Source organism: Trachurus trachurus (assembly GCF_905171665.1).
Source record: "Trachurus trachurus genome assembly, chromosome: 8".
Classification (NCBI taxonomy): domain Eukaryota; kingdom Metazoa; phylum Chordata; class Actinopteri; order Carangiformes; family Carangidae; genus Trachurus; species Trachurus trachurus.
This window is the reverse complement of record NC_139905.1, coordinates 3,716,793-3,736,571: the sequence shown is the minus strand read 5'-3', so window position 1 is coordinate 3,736,571 and position 19,779 is coordinate 3,716,793. Positions and strand designations below refer to the sequence as shown.

The following is a 19,779-nucleotide window of genomic DNA, read 5'->3' as shown; positions in this document are numbered from 1 at the left end:
TTTAATTTATATCAGCTAATGACCGGCTTTGTACGTGGTACGTCGACTCGCTGATATAGTAAATTGACTGAGACACAAGTGGAAATATTTGATGGTTTTGTTCGCTCTTTAAGACAAAAGACTGTCAGAGTATAAATGTGTTTATAGAAAACAGAAAACGGCATAATGCGATCCCAAAACTTAACGCATAAGCAGCTAAAGTCAAAGATTTACATGCAAAATGCACAAAAATATGCAGTTCTTGCATGACTTCATAATCCATGCATTTCCGTTGCAAATGTTGCATGTTTACTTCTTACAGGAGCAGCCATTTTTTTACAGTGATGTAAAAATTACGCAACATGAAACGTTACCGCTTCGCGTGACAGAAGATAGGCTAGCTAAAAGAAAAAACGCAATTAATTTTTTTGACTCGGGAATGTTTCGTAAGTTTGAACCATGTTTATATACTGTAGTTTGGATGCAGCCTGTTGCTCATAGGAAGTCATAATCAATGACTCTCTGTACATGAAGGTAGCCTAGTAGAACAGGCTGTTGAGGCGATTTCTTTTTCTTATTTAAGGGATAGTTCACCCAAAATTGAAATCTCACTCATTATCTCCTCCCCCTCATGTGGACTAAGGGCTGGGAGAAGTTTCAGAGTCCTCCGTGGCTTCTCTGAGTTACAGTGGGTCTCGGCGTAGCAGTGCATGTCCATATAACGGTTGCAAATGGATACCAACTGTCTTCGTAACAAAAAGACACACCAAAAAACATCCAGATACCTCCATGCTGCTCGTATGTAATGTCCCTCTTGTATTGAAGCCCCGAAATGCGAAACTGTCCCGAAAAAAATTAATTAAGTCTATATTTCAAGCTTGTTTTGTAGCGGAAGCTTCTCGAAGCTCCTCTTCCCGGTTCGTCAAATTTGGACGAACCAGGAAGAGGACCTTCCGCTACAAACAAGCTTGAAAAATAGACTTATTAAATTTTTTTCGGAACAATTTCGCATTTCGGGGCTTCAATACAAGAGGGACATTACATACGAGCAGCATGGAGGTATTTGGATGTTTTTTGGTGTGTCTTTTTTTTACGAAGACTGTTGGTATCCATTTGCAACCGTTATATGGACATGCACTGCTACGCCGAGACCCCCTGTAACTCAGAGAAGCCACGGAGGACTCTGAAACTTCTCCCAGCCCTTAGTCCACATGAGGATGAGTAGCCTAGATAATGAGTGAAATTTCAATGTTGGGTGAACTATCGCTTTAACCTTATTATTGACGCATAAAATTGCACAAATCCCCGGCATGTTCCATTTCATTTTTAAAGAAAACGCGCCGCCACATAATCAAGGATTTTCGCCCAAAACAATCACAAGAAAACCTCAGCATTTGTCTGGAAGGACTGGTTATTATGGTTGTTCCAGCTCGGCCCCGTCCGGCGCTGTGAGTCGTCCTACGAGAGCGTGTAGAGACAGAGGAGGATGGGCAGCAGGACGGCGGCGGCCTGGCCGGCGACTCTGGAGGAGCCGCCCGAGGGCGTGACGAAGCCCGGCTGGTTGGTGGTGATGCGGCTGTTGATCCAGGCCTGATACTGGGACACGCGGGCGTAGACTCCCGGGAACTCCGCCTGAGCGCAGCCGATGCCGAAGCTCACCACTCCGGCCTGGACCCACCTGGTGCCGTCCTTAACGACCATGGGGCCGCCGGAGTCGCCCTGCACACGACCAACAGCATAAATATGTTACTTACATGGTGTGTTCTGCAGGATTCAACTTCCTGAAAACACTTGAAATGTTTGAGAAAACTGATGAAATCTAGAGGCTAATGCTAAGCTAACATGTGTATGGCAAGCGGATTTAACATTTAAAAGCTAAGTTTGACTATCCGGAATTAACACTAGTCGTAATTACATTTTGAATAGTTGGATTTTTTATTCAAGATATCTGTAATTCAGTTTTTCCGAGTCAAAAAGAACATTTCAGATATCCACAATTACGTTCTTCCTAGGACAAATGACGTCACTTTTGCCGTTCATGTGTATGGGGTTTGTCATTACAGATATCTACAATTCAGATGCAGATATCCGCTATGTGAATTACGGATATCTGTAACTGAATTATGACTAGTAGGCTACTAATTCCAGTTTGAGATATCTACAACGTCATTTTGCCTAGTCAAAACTTAATTTAAGATATCCGAAAAGGGACATGTAGATATCTTTAATTGAGGTGAATTAAAGATATCTCGAACATGTACATGTGAACGTACATGTGCTTGCCATACATGTGAATCATGGGATATTGACGTTCTAATGAACCAAACAAACTCATCTTATTGTCAAACCCACTAACAGGAAGCTGTCTGTACAACTTCTAAAGTCAAGAAGAACAACAACTAAAGGCCCCAGACTGGTCCCTCTCTTCATTGTGTCCCCTGAAACACTTCCTGTTAATTGTGTTTAGTCAAAGTTGTTTTGTAGCTTGTTTGTGTCTTTCTGTGTTTTCTTCGGCTGCAGTGATTAAGATTAAAGGATAATTTCAGTTTTTTACAACCTGGACCTTATTTCTACCATAAAATACGATCATTTACTCACCCAGACAACTTTGGTGTCATTTGGAGTCGTTTTGAATATTATCAGAATGAGCCGGGCAGCGCTCAGAGATGACATCATCCAGATCAGAAGTTAATAGGTCAACCTTGAACCTACAGACCCCGGATGTTGATAACATGCCACCACGGGCTCGGAGGGGAATAGCACTAGTGTATCATAACAAAATATTGGCGAAATGAACGAGTTTTGCGGTGGATAATGTGTTATTTAGAGGCTGCATTGCGTGCCTCGTGTTCTCGCATTATACGGATATACGCGCCGCTCCACTGGGGCTAATTTTGTCAAAACGACTCCAAATGACACCAAAGTTATCTGAGTGAGTAAAATGATCGTATTTTATGCTATAAATAAGGTCCAGGTTGTAAAAAACGGAAATTATCCTTTAAGATTAAGACATTAAAACATCTTGTCTTGATCCCAGGCTGGGGGGTTTAGTTAGTTCTCCCTCACCTGGCAGGAGTCCTTCCCTCCCTCCCCCAGTAAACCAGCACAGATCATGTTGCTGGTGATTCCGATGTTGTTGCTGGCGTAGGCGTCGCTGCACTGAGAGTTAGAGACGACGGGGACATCGACCTCCTGCAGCCTCTGAGGCGAAGGAAGAGACACTGACAGAGACAAAAGACAGAAAGAGAGACGTTAGATAAACACGATCAATAAACCTTCGCTAACACTTTACAATAAGGGTCCCTTAATTAACGTTAGTCAGTGCATTATTAAGCATTAATATATAAACTAATGTGTTAGTTAATGCTGAGTAATGCATACATAATGATAACTAATTACATTATTCAACTTTTATTATTACTTAATAATTTATTAACTAACTTTGAGTAGTAAACATTAATTAACTGCTATCTAATAGGCTACATTAAAGGGATAGTTCAACATTTTGGCAAATTGGCCCATTGCCATAATCCCTATAGTCATAGCAGTAGGTTCATTACCTTTAATTGTCGGTGCAAGCTATTTTTAGAACGGCGGAGCAGAGCCGTGAGCTGCTCAGAGCTACGCTACGGAGGCTCATTATGGGATTTCTTGGTTTCCCTCATCAAACTCATCAAATACACAATCCAACAACTCCACAACGCTCTGGTGGACAAGTTGTGACCTGCACATTCACCACGCTATGAGATAATAACACAACGTTACCACACAGAGCCGTTTTCGAGGTAAATTCATGCAAAACCGCTGACGCACGTTGCCTTCAGGGACAGTTTTTCAGCAAGCAGTCTCTGTATTTACCTCTAAAACAACTCCGTTTCGTAACGTTCCATTTTTATCTCATAGCGTGGTGAATGTGCAGGTCACAACTTGTCCACGAAAGCGTTTTGGAGTTTTGGGATTGTGTATTTGATGAGTTTGATGAGTTAGAAACCAAGAAATCCCATAATGAGCCTCCGTAGCGTAGCTCTGAGCAGCTCACGGCTCTGCTCCGCTGTTCTAAAAATAGCTTGCACCGAATTAAAGGTAACAAACCTACTGCTATGACTATAGGGGTTATGGCAATGGGACAATTTGCCAAAATGTTGAACTATCCCCTTAATGAATGTGTTTCCTAACCCTAAGTAATACATGATAATGATTGTTAATATATCTGTAAACAGTTAATTAATGCTTAATAATGTACTAATAGCGTTAATTAAGGGACCCTTATTGTAAAGTGTTACCAAACCTTCAACAGAGGGTTCGGCCATCTTTGTCACGTTTAATGACCCTAACCTCCAGTCTGGATGGTTCCCCAGCCTGTGACCCAGGAAGTCGTCCCGGCGTTGAAGGTGCTGCCGTCGGCTGCGAGACACACGGGACTGATGTAGCTGGTGAAGTCCACGGGGGAGGACAGCCTGAGCAGAGCCACGTCGTTGTCGCTGGTGGCGGAGTTGTAGTCGGGATGTCTGATGATCTCGGTCACGGTGCGCGACTGCTCGTTGGCGTTGGCGAGCTCCTGGGTTTCACGTCCAAGATAAACCACCAAACCGGTTGAACTGGTGCTGAGAGGAATGACAGGAGAACATGTGAGAACACGTGAGAGAATCACTGTCGAATAATATAAATAAGATCGGTGTGGTTTTTAAATTCCCTGAAATAAAGTAAAAGGAACTAAAGAGGAATCAACTCACATTCTGTCATTAATGGGATAGTTCAACATTTTGGCAAATTGTCCTATTGCCATAATCGCTATAGTCATAGCAGTAGGTTCGTTACCTTTAAGAACGGCGGAGCAGAGCCGTGAGCTGCTCAGAGCTACGCTACGGAGGCTCATGGGATTTCTTGGTTTCCCTCATCAAACTCATCAAATACACAATCCAACAACTCCACAACGCTCTGGTGGACAAGTTGTGACCTGCACATTCACCACGCTATGAGATAATGGGCCCTAGTTTGCTGGCGCAGCGCAGGTGGCGCAAGGTAGCGCAGCCGGTCTAATGCAAGTTTCGACCAGCGCAGCCTAGCGCAAAGTCAGATTGGAAGATTGGCAGATCGCGCTGCGCTGAGATAGGCGTGGCCGCGCAGCAGGGGGAGGCGTCACAGATTCAGCTTGGTGCAGTGGAAGTTTCGTCCGAAAATGTCCCGCCGAGGTTGCGCTGAAAGCTCGCCACCTCCAACCAGGTCTAGTCTCAGCGCAGCGCGGAGCGCAGCAGGTGCAGTGGAAGTTTGACTGACTGACCTGCAGTGCACACACGTCACCAAGACCTCACAGGCAGATCTCCACAGTTCCAGACACATTTCAATGCAATAAATATCCACAATAACCACTATTTAATGCAACTAATGGAATCAACACGTGGATTTATATCTATATAGATTGTCCCGTCACATCTGACGTCAGATCAAAGCAGAGATCAAAGGCTGTGGCACGCGTAATGGAAACTCCACCTGAATTAACACAGCAGGGACGAACTGGCACTGAAAAGCAGCTGTGGATGTCCCAAAAGCAGGACTGAGGGTGAATGACTGCATGTCTCTGCCGTGTTGAGATACCACTCTGCCCTTGTGATGATCGCTTTATTTATTTATTTATTTATTTACTTATTAATTTATTAACGCCAGCGACCGCATCAGGCAGCCGTAATGAAAAACAAAACACAAATCTTCATCTCTCTTAGTCCACCACCACTGCCTCGGTATCAGATAGTCAGTATATAGCCTACTACAGTATACTCTCTATCACAGAAAAAAAGAGAAAAAAAGAGACGGACAGAGAGAGAGAGAGAGAGAGAGGGAGAGAGAGAGCGTCCTTTACGCGGATTTCATCCGTTACGCATGGTGTTTGTTTATCTTTGTCTCATCATCTTGCACAGGGTTTGAATAAATGTGAGTTTCTTTATTAGTTTATTAGTTGTTGTTTCTTATACTATTGGGCAGGGGTTCTCAGTGTATCAGATCAAACCTGATTAAGGATATTTGTATTATTATTAGTAAACTCATTGTTGGTCACTCTGAGCTCGGACCTCCGGGGAAACAGCTGTTTCCTCCGGGGAGAGGTTCGGCCTCTGGCGTCGCTGTTTCCTCCGTCCATGTCAAAGTATAAAATGACAAACTTGCAGCGCGCATCACCCGCCGCGCAGTTAAAGGTGAGGAGAGGAGCTCCTTTGATTGGTGAAGATCTGACTCGGCTGTGTCAAACCCACTCCACGCCTTTCTCTCCTCCTCCTGTCTCCCTTCCGCCCTCTCTCCTCCCTCTTTGCCGTTTGCGCCGGTGGGAGGGACGAGGGGAGGGATTGCGCTGGCGTAAATCTGACTGCGCGGCCCCCAAACTTGCGAAATGGACCTGGGCCACACCCCGTTGGCGTGGCGAAGCTGCGCTGACGTTAGACTTCACCTGGTCGACGAAACTAGGGCCCAATAACACAACGTTACCAGACAGAGCCGTTTTAGAGGGAAATGCAGAGACTGCTTGATGAAAAACTGTCCCTGAAGGCAACGTGCATTAGCTGTTTTGCATGAATTTGCCTCGAAAACAACTCCGTAAAAACAGCTTGCACCGACAATTTAAAAGTAACGAACCTACTGCTATGACTATAGGGATTATGGCAATGGGCCAATTTGCCAAAATGTTGAACTATCCCTTTACTGTAATTTAGCATGCAGCCCCCTGGTGGCCTTTGTAGGAACTGCAGGTCGGCCACCAGAGGTCATTTAACTATAAGAACATCACTCACATCTTTAGCTATATTAAAAAGTCTTTGGTCATTTGTTTCTGAGGATGTGTCTGTTTTTGTGTTTCTGTGTTTTCATGTTGGTTTTGATTTAGGTTCCAGATTGTGTGCAGGATAAAAGTTGAGCAGTTGCTCTAAAATATTGGTATTTTGGGAAAATGTAGTTAAATGTTTATCACGGATGGTTAAGTGTAACATTCCTTTGACGTCAACAATCTGTATACTTGGAATATACCCCAAGGACTTCATCAGAACAACGAAACAATCGAAAATTATTGACTTTGGACTTCTCCAGGATCTTTTATTTAATTTAATTTAATTGTATTTAATTTATTTATTTTTGTCCCATTTTATTCTTATTTATTTATTTATTTAATTTACTCCATTAGTCTGATGTCTGATGTCACTGTCCATTTGCTTTTTTATTTTATTTTTTTGTCTGTTCGAGGGGATATGGGAGAAAATGTTTGTACATTTAATGTTGAGTTTGAAATACATTTGAAATTTCAATAAAAAATATTGTAAAAAAAAAAAATTAAAAAAAAGTTGAGCAGTTTGATGTGATGAACTATCCACACAAAAGTTTAGGAGATATGAGAGGAAATAGTTTTGTTTTTAATGCTGAACATGTTTTTCCTACGTGCACAAGAAGACAAACATGCTTTTTAACCCCCATGTGTCCGACTCCTCTCAGGGGTGTGAAGCATAGATATATAGAAGAAGACTAGATGACTCACCCACCTCTGCTGCCCAATGACAAAGCGTAGCCAGAACGGCGGCCATCTTGGGAAGGTCAACTTAAAGGGACAACGAGGAGTTTCTATTCGGTTATAAAAAAGTCTCACGTTAATGTGGATGAATCTCCGCTACCCACACTTGTTAATGGGCCCATTTTCGATAAATATATCGTTCTGTCTCTATCGTTATTTTGTTATTATTAGTGGTGGCGGAGATGCTGGTCGAGCCGACCAGCGTTTCCTTCGTTGCGAATCATGAGAATAACGCAGCCGCATCGCCGTTTATGGTCGGAACTACGGTGGTATGTGAACCTCTTTGAACCTCTGACTTTAATTATTGATGAATGAAAACATGAGTCCGTCTTGCGCCCGGTCAAAGAAATGTACAGTGTGCGCGGAGGCTCATAAATGTAGTGTGAAAACGCTTCGCTTTTCCAAAACTCCTCGTTGTCCCTTTAAGCCTATGGTGCATGTTCTGCTATAATGACCACAACTTGCTCAGTTTTTGTCCGATTTCAAAACGGTTTGATTTGTTATGAACGTCTATGCAGTTATGATGTGGCATACTTAAAATCACGGATCATTTTAATCATGTACTTTTTTTTTGTAAAAGTAACATTATAGTGACATTATGCAAATAGTTAAAGTAATAGCTACATACTGATTTATTTTTCACAGAGTTATGAATCGTTTTTTTAATGAAGATTACTCGATCACCATCTACTGCACTGTAACTGCAGCCAGAGTCAGAGCAAGTTGCCCGTTCAAATATGGCCGACTGTGAGCTACGCCTGCGTGTAGTCCGATCTACCCCCTTGGTGTGAAGACTCACCTGGAGAAGCAGTGAGCGGCCGTCAGGACCCACTCGTTGTTGATGAGGGAACCTCCACAGAAGTGTGAGCCGAACCTGTGCAGACTGGCCTGCCATGGCCACGCCCCCGCCGGAGCATCCTCACCCCCCACGATCCTCGGGTTGAGCGACGCGACGCCACAAACTGGAGGGAAACAGGAAAGAAATGTCAACGAATAATGAGGAGAAACGGGTTCCTCTTGTCCTCCTCAGAGTCCCAGCTGCTGCGTTTGGTTACTCAACCCTGTTTTTGAATAATCAAATCACTCAAGTCTGTTTTGTGTAAACAGACAAAATGGCTGCAGTCAACAGGTGAAGAGAAACACGATGAATCGACAGAGGTTTGATCTTTGACTGGAATATGGAAAAGTATGCAAACATGTTCATGCTCAGTGAGTTTTGAGGGTTTATGAAGTTTCCACATTCATGGAGGCAAATTCAGGATGGACGACGTATTAGCAAATATCCAAACAATAATCATAATGATAAATGTGCCGATGCTGCAGCTTTATTTATTAAAAAAAAGTATGAAAAGCAAACTCACCGTCCGACTGTGTGTTGATTCCTGTGGGAGACACAATAAACCAAACTGTGTGTTATTGACTGAACAGAAACCAGAGGCCATTCATTGTCTGTAGAACATTGTTGTTAAATCTGATAGATCACCATCGACACTGAGGCAAAACAAACCCAACTGGTTGTTCCTCCACTCGTGATGGTCTGACATTTACCCCTGGTATGTCGCCAGGTGAGTTGCAGTTGGCTCTTGAGTCAAACCAACAGAAACTTAACTTAGAAAAATAAGTGAGTCAGTGACACTGATCGATTGTGTCAAGAGATGAGTGATGTTTCCTGGTGCGTTCAAGTGACATCAATGATTTACATCAATATTTTCACAGTGAATAGTTTTCATGCCTTTCACAAGTGATCATTGGTGTTTGCAACACTGTTTGAGACACTCGTGACGTCTTCATGTCACATGGGAAATTTTACTTTTTACTTGTCTGTCAGAGAAAACATGAATATTTTACCATTAAATATAAAACGAGCTTCTAAAATGCAACATGTAATGAAACATTCAGTGACTTTAAAGTCATGAAACAGCCGATATTTCATGAGCATCCTGCAGCTCTGACACTTTTCCTCTGTTAGCAGCTCACAAAGGATCTTGGGAGTCGTAGTTATTGTAACTTCCACACAAATGTGTCGCTTTTATCGATGAACCAGACGTTTTGGAAACAAAGTTGTGAATGATTTGTAGTTTCATTCACGAAAAATGTTCGAGCTTTTTTATTGTTGTTGAACTGGAAAAAAAAAAAAAAGTATTAAAAAAAAAAAAATTAAATAGCCTAAAATAAAATCAAACTTTTGAGTTTCCATTTGGTTGACCATGTTTTCCTTTGGGCAGAGCAAGGCTAGCTGTTGTTTCACCCTTGTTCCCAGTCTTTATGCTAAGCTAAGCTAAACTAAGATAAGATAAACAGCCCGTAAAGCTGTAGCTTCATAGGCTATTTACCACACTGACACGAGATGCAAAGTAATCTTCCCACTCTCTGCTATAACAAATAGTTGATTCATATCAAACACTGTCGAGCTGTCAAGGAAGTAACTGTTTTATTTTTGCTGGATGCACTCATTTATATTTTACAGTTGTCATATGCTGTAACTGTAAATGAAAACCAATAATACTTTTCCCATATAATGAACTGAGATGGACTGAGTATGAAAAACTTTCTCTAAAATAAAGACGTCAGCTTATCAGGTTATAAAAGTTTAACTGACTGTTCAAGATGAAACAAGATTCTCTGTTAGAACAAGGTCAAAACTGGATCTTCTGGTTATTTGACGCTGTAGAGAGTCCAATTGTTTGTTTATTTTAAAATGTGAATTCCTCATACTGGTGTCATGGTTCCTCTTTAAGACCACAATATGGAGGTTTTTTTCCCTTCTTTTAAAGAAAACCTTTTTAAAAAACATTTTACACATTATTTTTTCTTTTCTTTTTTTTTATTAGATGGTTTTCTAATGTTAAACATATAAACCTGTTGTGATCAGTCAGGAAAAACCCATTAAAAGATACACACAGTGACACGTGTGAATAATAGTTATTGATTCATTGTCTGAAGGTTGATTTTCTACAGAATCTGCAGCAACACTCACCTGTCAGTGTCGACACCAACAACACGGCAACACAAAGCAGCTTCTTCGACTCCATGATGCAAACGGTGTCCAGACTGAGGCTGAGCAGGCGAGTCCGAGCCGTTATGACGGAAGTATAGGCGGGACTCTGCACTTCACCTGCTCTCTTGTCAGGTAAATGAAGGCGACACCTCACATACCACATACAGTAGCTACGCCCAGCTATTTCACAAAACATCATCAGACTTTATATGGCCCGTAGCTCCGCTCTCTGACTTAATGTTGTCATAAAGATAATCCATAAAAAGACCTGAAGGATCGGCGGAGAATACCTGTCCTTCTGGGTTTGGCAGCTTTATTTGATTATGCTTGCACAAAGGCCTGTATATTTGGTGTGTGTGTAGACTCTTTGCAGGATGAATGACAATAACCCAGTGTCCCTGACTGAAAGGCAGCTATAAGTACAGGTAGAGTCACAAGTTTCTGTTAGCAATAAACCCTGCTTGACTGCTCCCTGTGTTTACACATACATTCTGTACAATTGCAGCACAGAGGTCAAACCGGTCACAGGTCACATGTAACTAACTGATCACCTTCACATGCGTAGGCTACGATAGGCCTATTATAATACTATAACTTAAACCCACAGGGGTGTAAGGATTTAACATTTGTCAAAAATAATGTAAATGTTAAAAATAATATTGATTTATTGATTCAGCCGGATATAATCCTAACCACATGGTATTCATTAAGTCATTTTTTATCTTATCTCTCTGTGGTCTCGGTCACTAGATAAATAAAGGTGTGTGGAGTCATGTCGGACTTGTTTTACTATTATGATTAATTGTTTTTGAAGATTGTGTTAAAATAGATTCTGAACAAAGTGTGAATTATGTAATGAAAACTAGGAGTGTCATTTTTCTCCTCAGGGTAAAAGGGGGATCATTGTAGTGCATGTGCTTCAGTCCAGTGACGTCTTACAGGCCATCAAATATGTGACAAAACTGAAATTTCAATAAACAGAAACACTCAACTACCTAAAAAATTATACTTAATTGGCTACAGTGCTTAGAATGAAAGTAGTTTGTTTGTTTTTTTCACTAATGCTAATGTAACCACTAGACCTCACCTTATAATTATATTTTAATCCTTCAACTTCCTGGAAAACTCATTAGGGAGTGCCTATAGTCTATAAAAAAGATGCCCATTGTCTCAGCTAAAGTAGCAAGTTAGAACATTTCAGGAAACACACACACACAAAAACTCTGACAGCAATAATTTGTGCCTATAGAACAAAAATCTGACATTTTCATTTTTGATTTGTCACTTGTGATTAAAAGTTATCAGAGGCTTGAGATTTCATTTAATCCAAGATCATTTTGATTCACCATAAAAAAAAAATCAGACTGCTCTCATTCCCAAACGTCATTCAAACTAGTCTATGAAACTACTGGTAGCTAACATTAGCTAACTGTAGAAATTAGTTTGATACAGGGATGGCCCCCCTATACGTTATAGCCTACAATAAAGATGATAAAGTTATTGTCTAAATAACAAGCAAAAGATTGTTAAAAAAGGTAGGCTAAGTGAAACCAAACAAAAAACACTAGATGGGCTAATGTTATGCAGCCTGAGCACATCAGATCTGTTTTTATTCATTTTCCGGGTGTAAATGATTGACAGTTATCATATACCACCCTCATCATGTGTACCTACTAACGTCATTCAGCCCATCCGTACAGGCCGATCCGGATTGTCAGGTGTCATTTCACGCCCCCATTAAGTGCTTGTCATTTGGGCCGATTTCATTTAGACCGCTGTTTTCAGACTTATGAAAGGAACTGTAGTGAAAACGGTAGCTATAGTTGTTGGAGGGAGAAGACAGAAAATGGCGGGAGCTAGCATCACAGCTAGTGTAACAGAGTTAAGGTGTAGTGTGATTCCACTTGCCATAAAAACTCATCACACAACACGCAAACTTATTTGTCCTATGGCACTTGAATGCAGCACCCCTGTGGATTCGGGTTGTGGACCCCGAGGGTGGCAGCAGTTGGACCTGCTGTCTCCTTGGTATGTGCATGAGTTATGAGCTCTGTATTGTTTCATATTAATTACTTTAATTTTAATACTAAAGGGTGGTTTACGTTGAATTTTATAGCTTTTTAATAAACATATAGTCCTTTTTAATAAAAAAGTTGACAGTGTTTTTCTCTCTTTGTTGTTTATTAAATTGCTAGTGCTACACGTTGTTAGCTAACCTGCACTTTCTTTTCGTTTTACATTTTACAGACGTGTGTGTGTGAGAGAGAGAGTGGGGAAACCAGGACTGACTGTGTGTTGATCCTTCTGCCAGGTACACTACACTTTGTTGGTTATATGTTTATTTTAATACTAAATGAGCAGTACGACGGACCTTGCTGTGTGTGAGGAAACCTGGACTGACTGTGTGTTGATCCTTCTGCCAGATGTCCGAAATAAAAGGCAAGTTTGCCAACAGTGATCATGGTCTTCTTTTGTGAACTACACAACGCAACAAGAGAGTACAACGCCGCTACACTACATTAAACGAGGTGGGTGATCTACTTTATAAATGCACCGGCTGTGTCTGTCTATCGAGTGGAAGAATCACCAGACTTCAAGAACGGTCGTCGATGTGAGCTTAGACTGTTCAGGACATATTTGACATGCAATGTAGCTTGTTAGCCCACCCAACCAGTTTCACCACACAGGAAGGTAAGTTAAAACACAAGTTAGAACTAGCTAACATTTGTTAACGGGAAGGTAAGTTAAAACATAAGTTACGAAACTAGCTAACATTTGTTAATGTTAGTTAGCTAGTAATGTTATTAGTTAGCTAGAAAGTAAAACATACGTTAGAAACTAGCTGACATTAATGTATATAATGTATATAATCAAAAGTTAGAGTTTATGTTAGAAAGTTGCAAATATTGGTTAATGTTACCTAACATTAGTTAGCTAGAAAGTAAGTAAAACAGAAGTTAGAAACTAGCTAACATTATTGATGTTAGCTAGCATTAGTTAGAAGGTAAAACAGAAGTTTATTTTTATTTTATTTTTTATTTTTTTTTAGCATATTTAAAAGTTAAAGTTAATGTTAGAAACTAGCAAATATAACTGTTAGCTAAATTGTAACTCCAGGCCAAAATGAGACAGCAAGCTAGCATCAATAGATAGTACTTGACATGATAATGGTCCTTGGGGGGCGTCTGAAATCAGACTGATCAGAATGAAACAAGCTCTCTACAAAGTGATGAAGCTTCTGTGCTGTAAAACAGTAAAATATATTTCACCATAGTATCTAAGCAACAAAGCTATAAACCTTTTTGACTTTAGGGCCATTTTTTTAGTATCTATTTCAACTTCAGGAAATGGCAGTATCAAGGTGATCTACTTTGCAGCCTATTCAAAGGGTAGAGAACAACAATGATTTAAAAGTTTTGTTTTGTTTAAAATCATTTTGTGAAAGCTTCTGTTCGTTTAAAAAAACAAAAAAAAACCATTTAACTTTAATTAATAATCTGTAGCTAGGCTCCTCAAAAGTTTTGTTTGAAGCAGAGTTTTCATAAGGGGTTGTAGTCTTGGAACAAATAGACTCCTTCCTTGAGGTACGGTTAAAATAAGCTGTTTAAATGTTCTTTTTATTGGGCAACTCACTATTGCTGTTATACTGTAGGCATGTTGTTTTCATCTTCAAGTCCAGAAATATATAAGAATATACTTATATATTTCGATATATGTATGTATTTCTGCCAGGTATTATGGGAATCAGAAATACATTAATTCCACTGAGTAAAATGTCGTGTAACATTGCTCTATTTCACATAGCCTACAAAATTAAAGCAGAAGTGAGTGATATATTTGTGTTAATATAAGTCTTAAATAGTTATATCTTCCGACAGCAATCACTTACATAGAGTGTTTGGACTGAAACACGGGTCTCTCAGTCCCTCTGCTCTGCTCTGAGCCGAAGAGAAAACATTTATCGTATCCTACAGTTTTTATCCAATGAGGAGAGAGAACGGCATGCAGGGCTGTGTGTGCAGCCAAGGAACGCCGTGAATGTGGTGACGTAGCGACGAGGACTGTTATGGTGCGTTCAGGGAAACTCGTATTTTTCCGACCGTGAAGTGGTACCAGTTCGATCTGGTACCAGTTCGATCTGGTACGAGTTCACCGGTCGGAAGTTACGAGTGGCCGTTATAGTGACTTTCACCGGTAAAACAGGTCGGAAAAACACGAGTGGGTTGCCTGGAACGCTACAAAGTCGTAAGTTGTGACTTGAAGCTGTAATTTACGATTTCAAAAGCCTGCCTGGAACGCAGCATTAGCGAAAACGACCGGATCACTCACTTCTGCTTTAATACAATTTGAAACATGAATGATAATTATAATTCCCCATATTCGAATTATAAAAGATATACCCTGTCAACAATAATCAATAAATGTATACTTAAAGGAGTATTATCGCAAAATTCGGCCACTAGATGGAGCCAGGCGGAGCTTATCAGATATAAACAAGTGGGCAGCTGTCAGAGAGAGAGAGCAGCCTCGTTTAGTCCCCCCCCGCCCCCCCTCCTTCTCCCTCCCCCCTCCTCCTCCCTCGCCAGGCTGAATGAACGTGCAATCGCGGGAAAAAGAAAACTCGCTAGTGGAAGCGGCAGCTCTACGTCGCGCACAACCACAACAACGACAACAACAACTGAAACGTCCTCCTCCTTAAAGGTGTACAGAAATGGCCGTTTGTCCTGTTTGTCGCGCCGAGTTGTCACGAGCTGCAACACGAGTTTACCCGAGTGAGGAAAACGAATTTGATTGGTCGTTATCGAGCGGGCGGGATATTCAAAGCTTGGGGCGAGACCGAGCTCCGTGTGTGTGTGCGTGTCTCAGACGTTTGAATGACGGATGACGGATCCAATAGCAGTGGCTGGTGAATCGTGTACAGGCTGACGTACAATCCGTGCGCCTGCATTATCCAATGCGGAAAAAAAAATACACACTTTCATCCCGGATTTACTCAAAAATAGAATTTTGCACAAAGTTTGACCTACATCGTCTGAAAGATGAGTTAATACATTAATTTTATGATCCAGAGTGGGCTCAAATTCAATTTTCTTTTCTGTACACCTTTAATAACGCTGAGAGGACAGCTGAAGAAAGACACAGGGACGTGGAGACAAAGTGTTCTACCAGCGATTCAGTGACTGTGAGCAGCCTAACACTGCTACATTACTTACTGTTGCATATTTGTCCAGTTCGGAGGTCTGATTTGCGAGTTCCGAGTGCATTTTAACGCAGCAAGCGCCGGGCCGGCTTGGATCATAACAAAGACAAATGCTGCATTTGCCCCACGGACACTATACTGTTGGCGATTTTTTTTGTAAATTTAGTTATGGCTCCCCCCGACCCATCTTTTACATATGTCAGCTTATTTTATGCTATTACTGCTGTATTTGCGATAATGCTCCTTTAATATATTACACTGAATTATAATTTTTAGGCTACTCCTCATTTTACATTTTACTTGACCATTTCTCAGCTTTTACTGTAATTGTCTTGTCTGAGAGACTTGTGAGAGATTTAAAAATACAGTCACTGGTCATTGTAATCGATCGTCTTTACGTATTGGTTTTCTAATCAATCTGTTTGTTTTGATCGACTAAAAACCTCACACCGTTCTTGGTAGGCTACTGCGAGTAGATATTCTCAATCATTCTCGACGTTCCCACAAGCCACAGGACACATTTCATTCATTCATTCCAGAAGCTGGTAGAAGCTTCTGCGGACACGTTGCCGGTGACGTCATCACGCCGAGGAGGACGCTAAAGCTCTGTGATTGGTCGAGAGGCTCTATGGGGATCGAAAGCTCGAGAATCAGCCAGAACAGAAGGAGTGGAGAATAAATAACGGCGCCGGTGGAAGAGACCGGCAGAAACAGAGAGAAAGAGAGAGAGAGAGACAGAAGGAGAAGGAAAAGAAAGAGGGAGAGACGACGCAGCAGAGAAGAAACGCTTCATTTCTCCTCCAACTTTCCCATCGTCCAACCAGAGTGAGTAAACGACGGCTCTTTTTTCATTTTGTCTACATAACTTTGTGTTAAATATCGGCTCTGTAGTTGTGTGGATTGGAAATAACGCTGTTAAAGTTGTGTGATAGATGTAGATCACTGGCTATTTACCGGACTTTGAATAAACGAAAATTACGTCAGAAAAGTAAAAAGTAAAAAAAGTTGAAGTGTAATTTCGTCGTCATATTAATCCGCCGTGCTGTCAGCTGTCTGCTAGAGTCGGATTGAAGTTTATACGGTAGATGTAAAGATCGAAACGAGCCTATTTGACTGTATATATTTAGCATTCAAATAATGATTGTCCTAATGTTGGATTAATTGTACTAGGACCATGATGCATCAAATCTGAAAACACTGTGTGGTCTATGGATGTAAAAAAAAAGAAAAAAAAAAAAGAAGTGAGCAGTTAGAAAACAATACAAAACAATGCAGAATATCCATGACATTTTTTAAAAGTAATTTCTAGTTTCATCTTTTAAATTCACTTGTGTGATGTTTTTATAGGTTTTATGTTTTGTATTTATTCTGTCTTGTGTGTGTTGTGTGGTACCACAGCGGAGAAGCAACGTGAATTTCGTTGAATTCTTTTTTTTCAATGACAATAAAGGCGATCTAATCTAATCTAATCTAAAAATAGTTTATTTAGGCCTTTTTTATTAAAGCTCTACTGTATGATGTCATTTTGTCTTTTAAATAAATTGTATTGTATTTCAGTGTATGCCCATGCAGAAACCATAGTAACTGTTGAAGGTATTCACATTTCTAATTTTCCTTTCTCATGTGTCTCTGCATCTTCAGGACATAAATACCAAACAGCCAAAATGTCTGCAGCTAAAGGTGTAGCGATCGGCATCGACCTGGGCACCACCTACTCTTGTGTGGGGGTTTTCCAGCACGGAAAAGTAGAAATCATCGCCAACGACCAGGGCAACAGGACCACCCCCAGCTATGTGGCGTTCACCGACACAGAGAGACTGATTGGGGACGCAGCCAAGAACCAGGTGGCCATGAACCCCAGCAACACTGTGTTTGACGCCAAGAGACTGATTGGAAGAAAGTTTGATGATGCGGTGGTGCAGGCGGACATGAAGCACTGGCCCTTCAAGGTGGTTTCAGACGGAGGGAAGCCCAAAATTCAGGTGGAGTACAAAGGGGAGGACAAAGCTTTCAACCCTGAGGAGATTTCCTCCATGGTCCTGGTGAAGATGAAGGAGATTGCTGAGGCTTACCTCGGCCAAAAGGTGTCCAACGCCGTCATCACGGTCCCGGCGTACTTCAACGACTCCCAGCGACAGGCCACTAAAGACGCCGGTGTCATCGCGGGACTGAACGTCCTGAGGATCATCAACGAGCCGACGGCAGCCGCCATCGCGTACGGTCTGGACAAGGTTAAATCAGGAGAACGCAACGTGCTGATCTTTGACCTGGGCGGAGGCACCTTCGACGTGTCCATCCTGACGATCGAAGACGGGATCTTTGAGGTGAAATCCACGGCTGGAGACACTCACCTGGGTGGGGAGGACTTTGACAACCGCATGGTGACCCACTTTGTGGAGGAGTTCAAGAGGAAACACAAGAAGGACATCAGCCAGAACAAGAGAGCCCTGAGGAGGCTGCGCACAGCTTGTGAGAGGGCCAAGAGGACGCTGTCCTCCAGCTCCCAGACCAGCATTGAGATCGACTCTCTGTTTGAGGGAATCGACTTCTACACCTCCATCACCAGGGCTCGCTTCGAGGAGATGTGCTCCGACCTGTTCAGGGGAACGTTAGAGCCGGTGGAGAAAGCCCTGAAGGACGCCAAGATGGACAAGGCGCAGATCCACGACATCGTCCTGGTGGGAGGCTCCACCCGAATCCCCAAAGTCCAGAAGCTGCTGCAGGATTTCTTCAACGGCAGAGAGCTGAACAAGAGCATCAACCCAGACGAGGCGGTGGCCTACGGCGCCGCTGTCCAGGCCGCCATTCTCTCGGGCGACACCTCGGGCAACGTTCAGGACCTGCTGCTGCTGGACGTGGCACCGCTGTCCCTGGGTATCGAGACAGCCGGAGGAGTCATGACGTCCCTCATCAAACGCAACACCACCATCCCCACTAAACAAGCCCAGGTCTTCACCACCTACTCCGACAACCAGCCCGGGGTCCTCATCCAGGTGTACGAAGGGGAGAGAGCCATGACCAAGGACAACAATTTACTGGGCAAGTTTGAGCTGACGGGAATCCCACCTGCTCCACGAGGCGTCCCGCAGATCGAGGTCACGTTCGACATCGACGCCAACGGCATCCTGAACGTGTCCGCGGTGGACAAGAGCACCGGCAAAGAGAACAAGATCACCATCACCAACGACAAGGGCCGACTGAGCAAAGAAGAGATCGAGAAGATGGTGCAGGACGCTGAAAAGTACAAAGCCGAGGACGACGTCCAGAGGGACAAGGTCTCTGCCAAGAACTCCCTGGAGTCCTACGCCTTCAACATGAAGAGCAGCGTGCAGGACGAGAACATGAAGGGCAAAATAAGTGAGGAGGACCAGAAGAAGGTGGTGGAGAAGTGTGATGAGACCATCACCTGGCTGGAGAACAACCAGCTGGCTGATAAAGAGGAGTACCAACACAAGCAGAAGGAGCTGGAGAAAGTGTGCAACCCCATCATCAGCAAGTTGTATCAGGGAGGAACGCCTGCAAGTAGCTGTGGAGAGCAGGCACGAGCCGGCTCCCAGGGGCCCACTATTGAGGAGGTGGACTAAAGTGGCCCTTCATACGGACTCATACCTTATGGATCATGTGTAAATTGTAAAGTTTATTAAATGTAAATTTATTTTTCACCGCTGGTTTAAGGGACATTTTATAAAGTTGAAAAATATAATAAAAAAACAGAAATTGAATTAAATCCTATGGTTGTTTTTGATTTCATCATCATCTGATTTGGATGTTTATAGTTAGTAGTAGTTAATACATTATCAAATGAATTCAAATTTCTTGGGATTAAATTCCAGTACATGAGTCAGCAGACACGGTTAATGACAAGGAAACAAGAACAGATTTTACATTTACTCTGAGTTATTGACTGAGTTTGTTTTTAAGGCTCATAACAGTTAGGCTACCTTACATGCTGACTGAACAGATGAATTCATAATGTGACAGAGGAAACATGAACAAATGGGTCCAGACAAAGGTGATATAATATTCTTTATATGCTCTAGTATTTCTGCTTAATCGCTA

The 19,779-nt window shown here is 42.1% G+C and overlaps 2 protein-coding genes across 2 annotated transcripts; one reads left to right on the top strand and one right to left on the bottom strand.

Moving 5' to 3' along the window:
* Window positions 1-1,402: 1,402 nt before the first annotated feature.
* On the bottom strand, window positions 1,403-10,554 carry LOC310989796 (trypsin-3-like; the record flags this gene model as incomplete). Its single annotated transcript, XM_083976945.1, has 5 exons — window positions 1,403-1,698; window positions 3,046-3,200; window positions 4,315-4,583; window positions 8,322-8,484; window positions 10,500-10,554. 5 exons carry the CDS (start codon window positions 10,552-10,554, stop codon window positions 1,438-1,440), a joined length of 903 nt encoding a protein of 300 aa, XP_083833071.1. The 3' UTR covers window positions 1,403-1,437.
* A 5,862-nt stretch (window positions 10,555-16,416) lies between these two features.
* On the top strand, window positions 16,417-19,304 carry LOC310990140 (heat shock 70 kDa protein 1-like; the record flags this gene model as incomplete). The annotated part of the gene is made up of 2 exons (XM_083977404.1): window positions 16,417-16,545; window positions 17,362-19,304. Exon 2 carries the CDS (start codon window positions 17,385-17,387, stop codon window positions 19,302-19,304), a length of 1,920 nt encoding a protein of 639 aa, XP_083833530.1. The 5' UTR covers window positions 16,417-16,545; window positions 17,362-17,384.
* Between the last annotated feature and the right edge of the window lie 475 nt (window positions 19,305-19,779).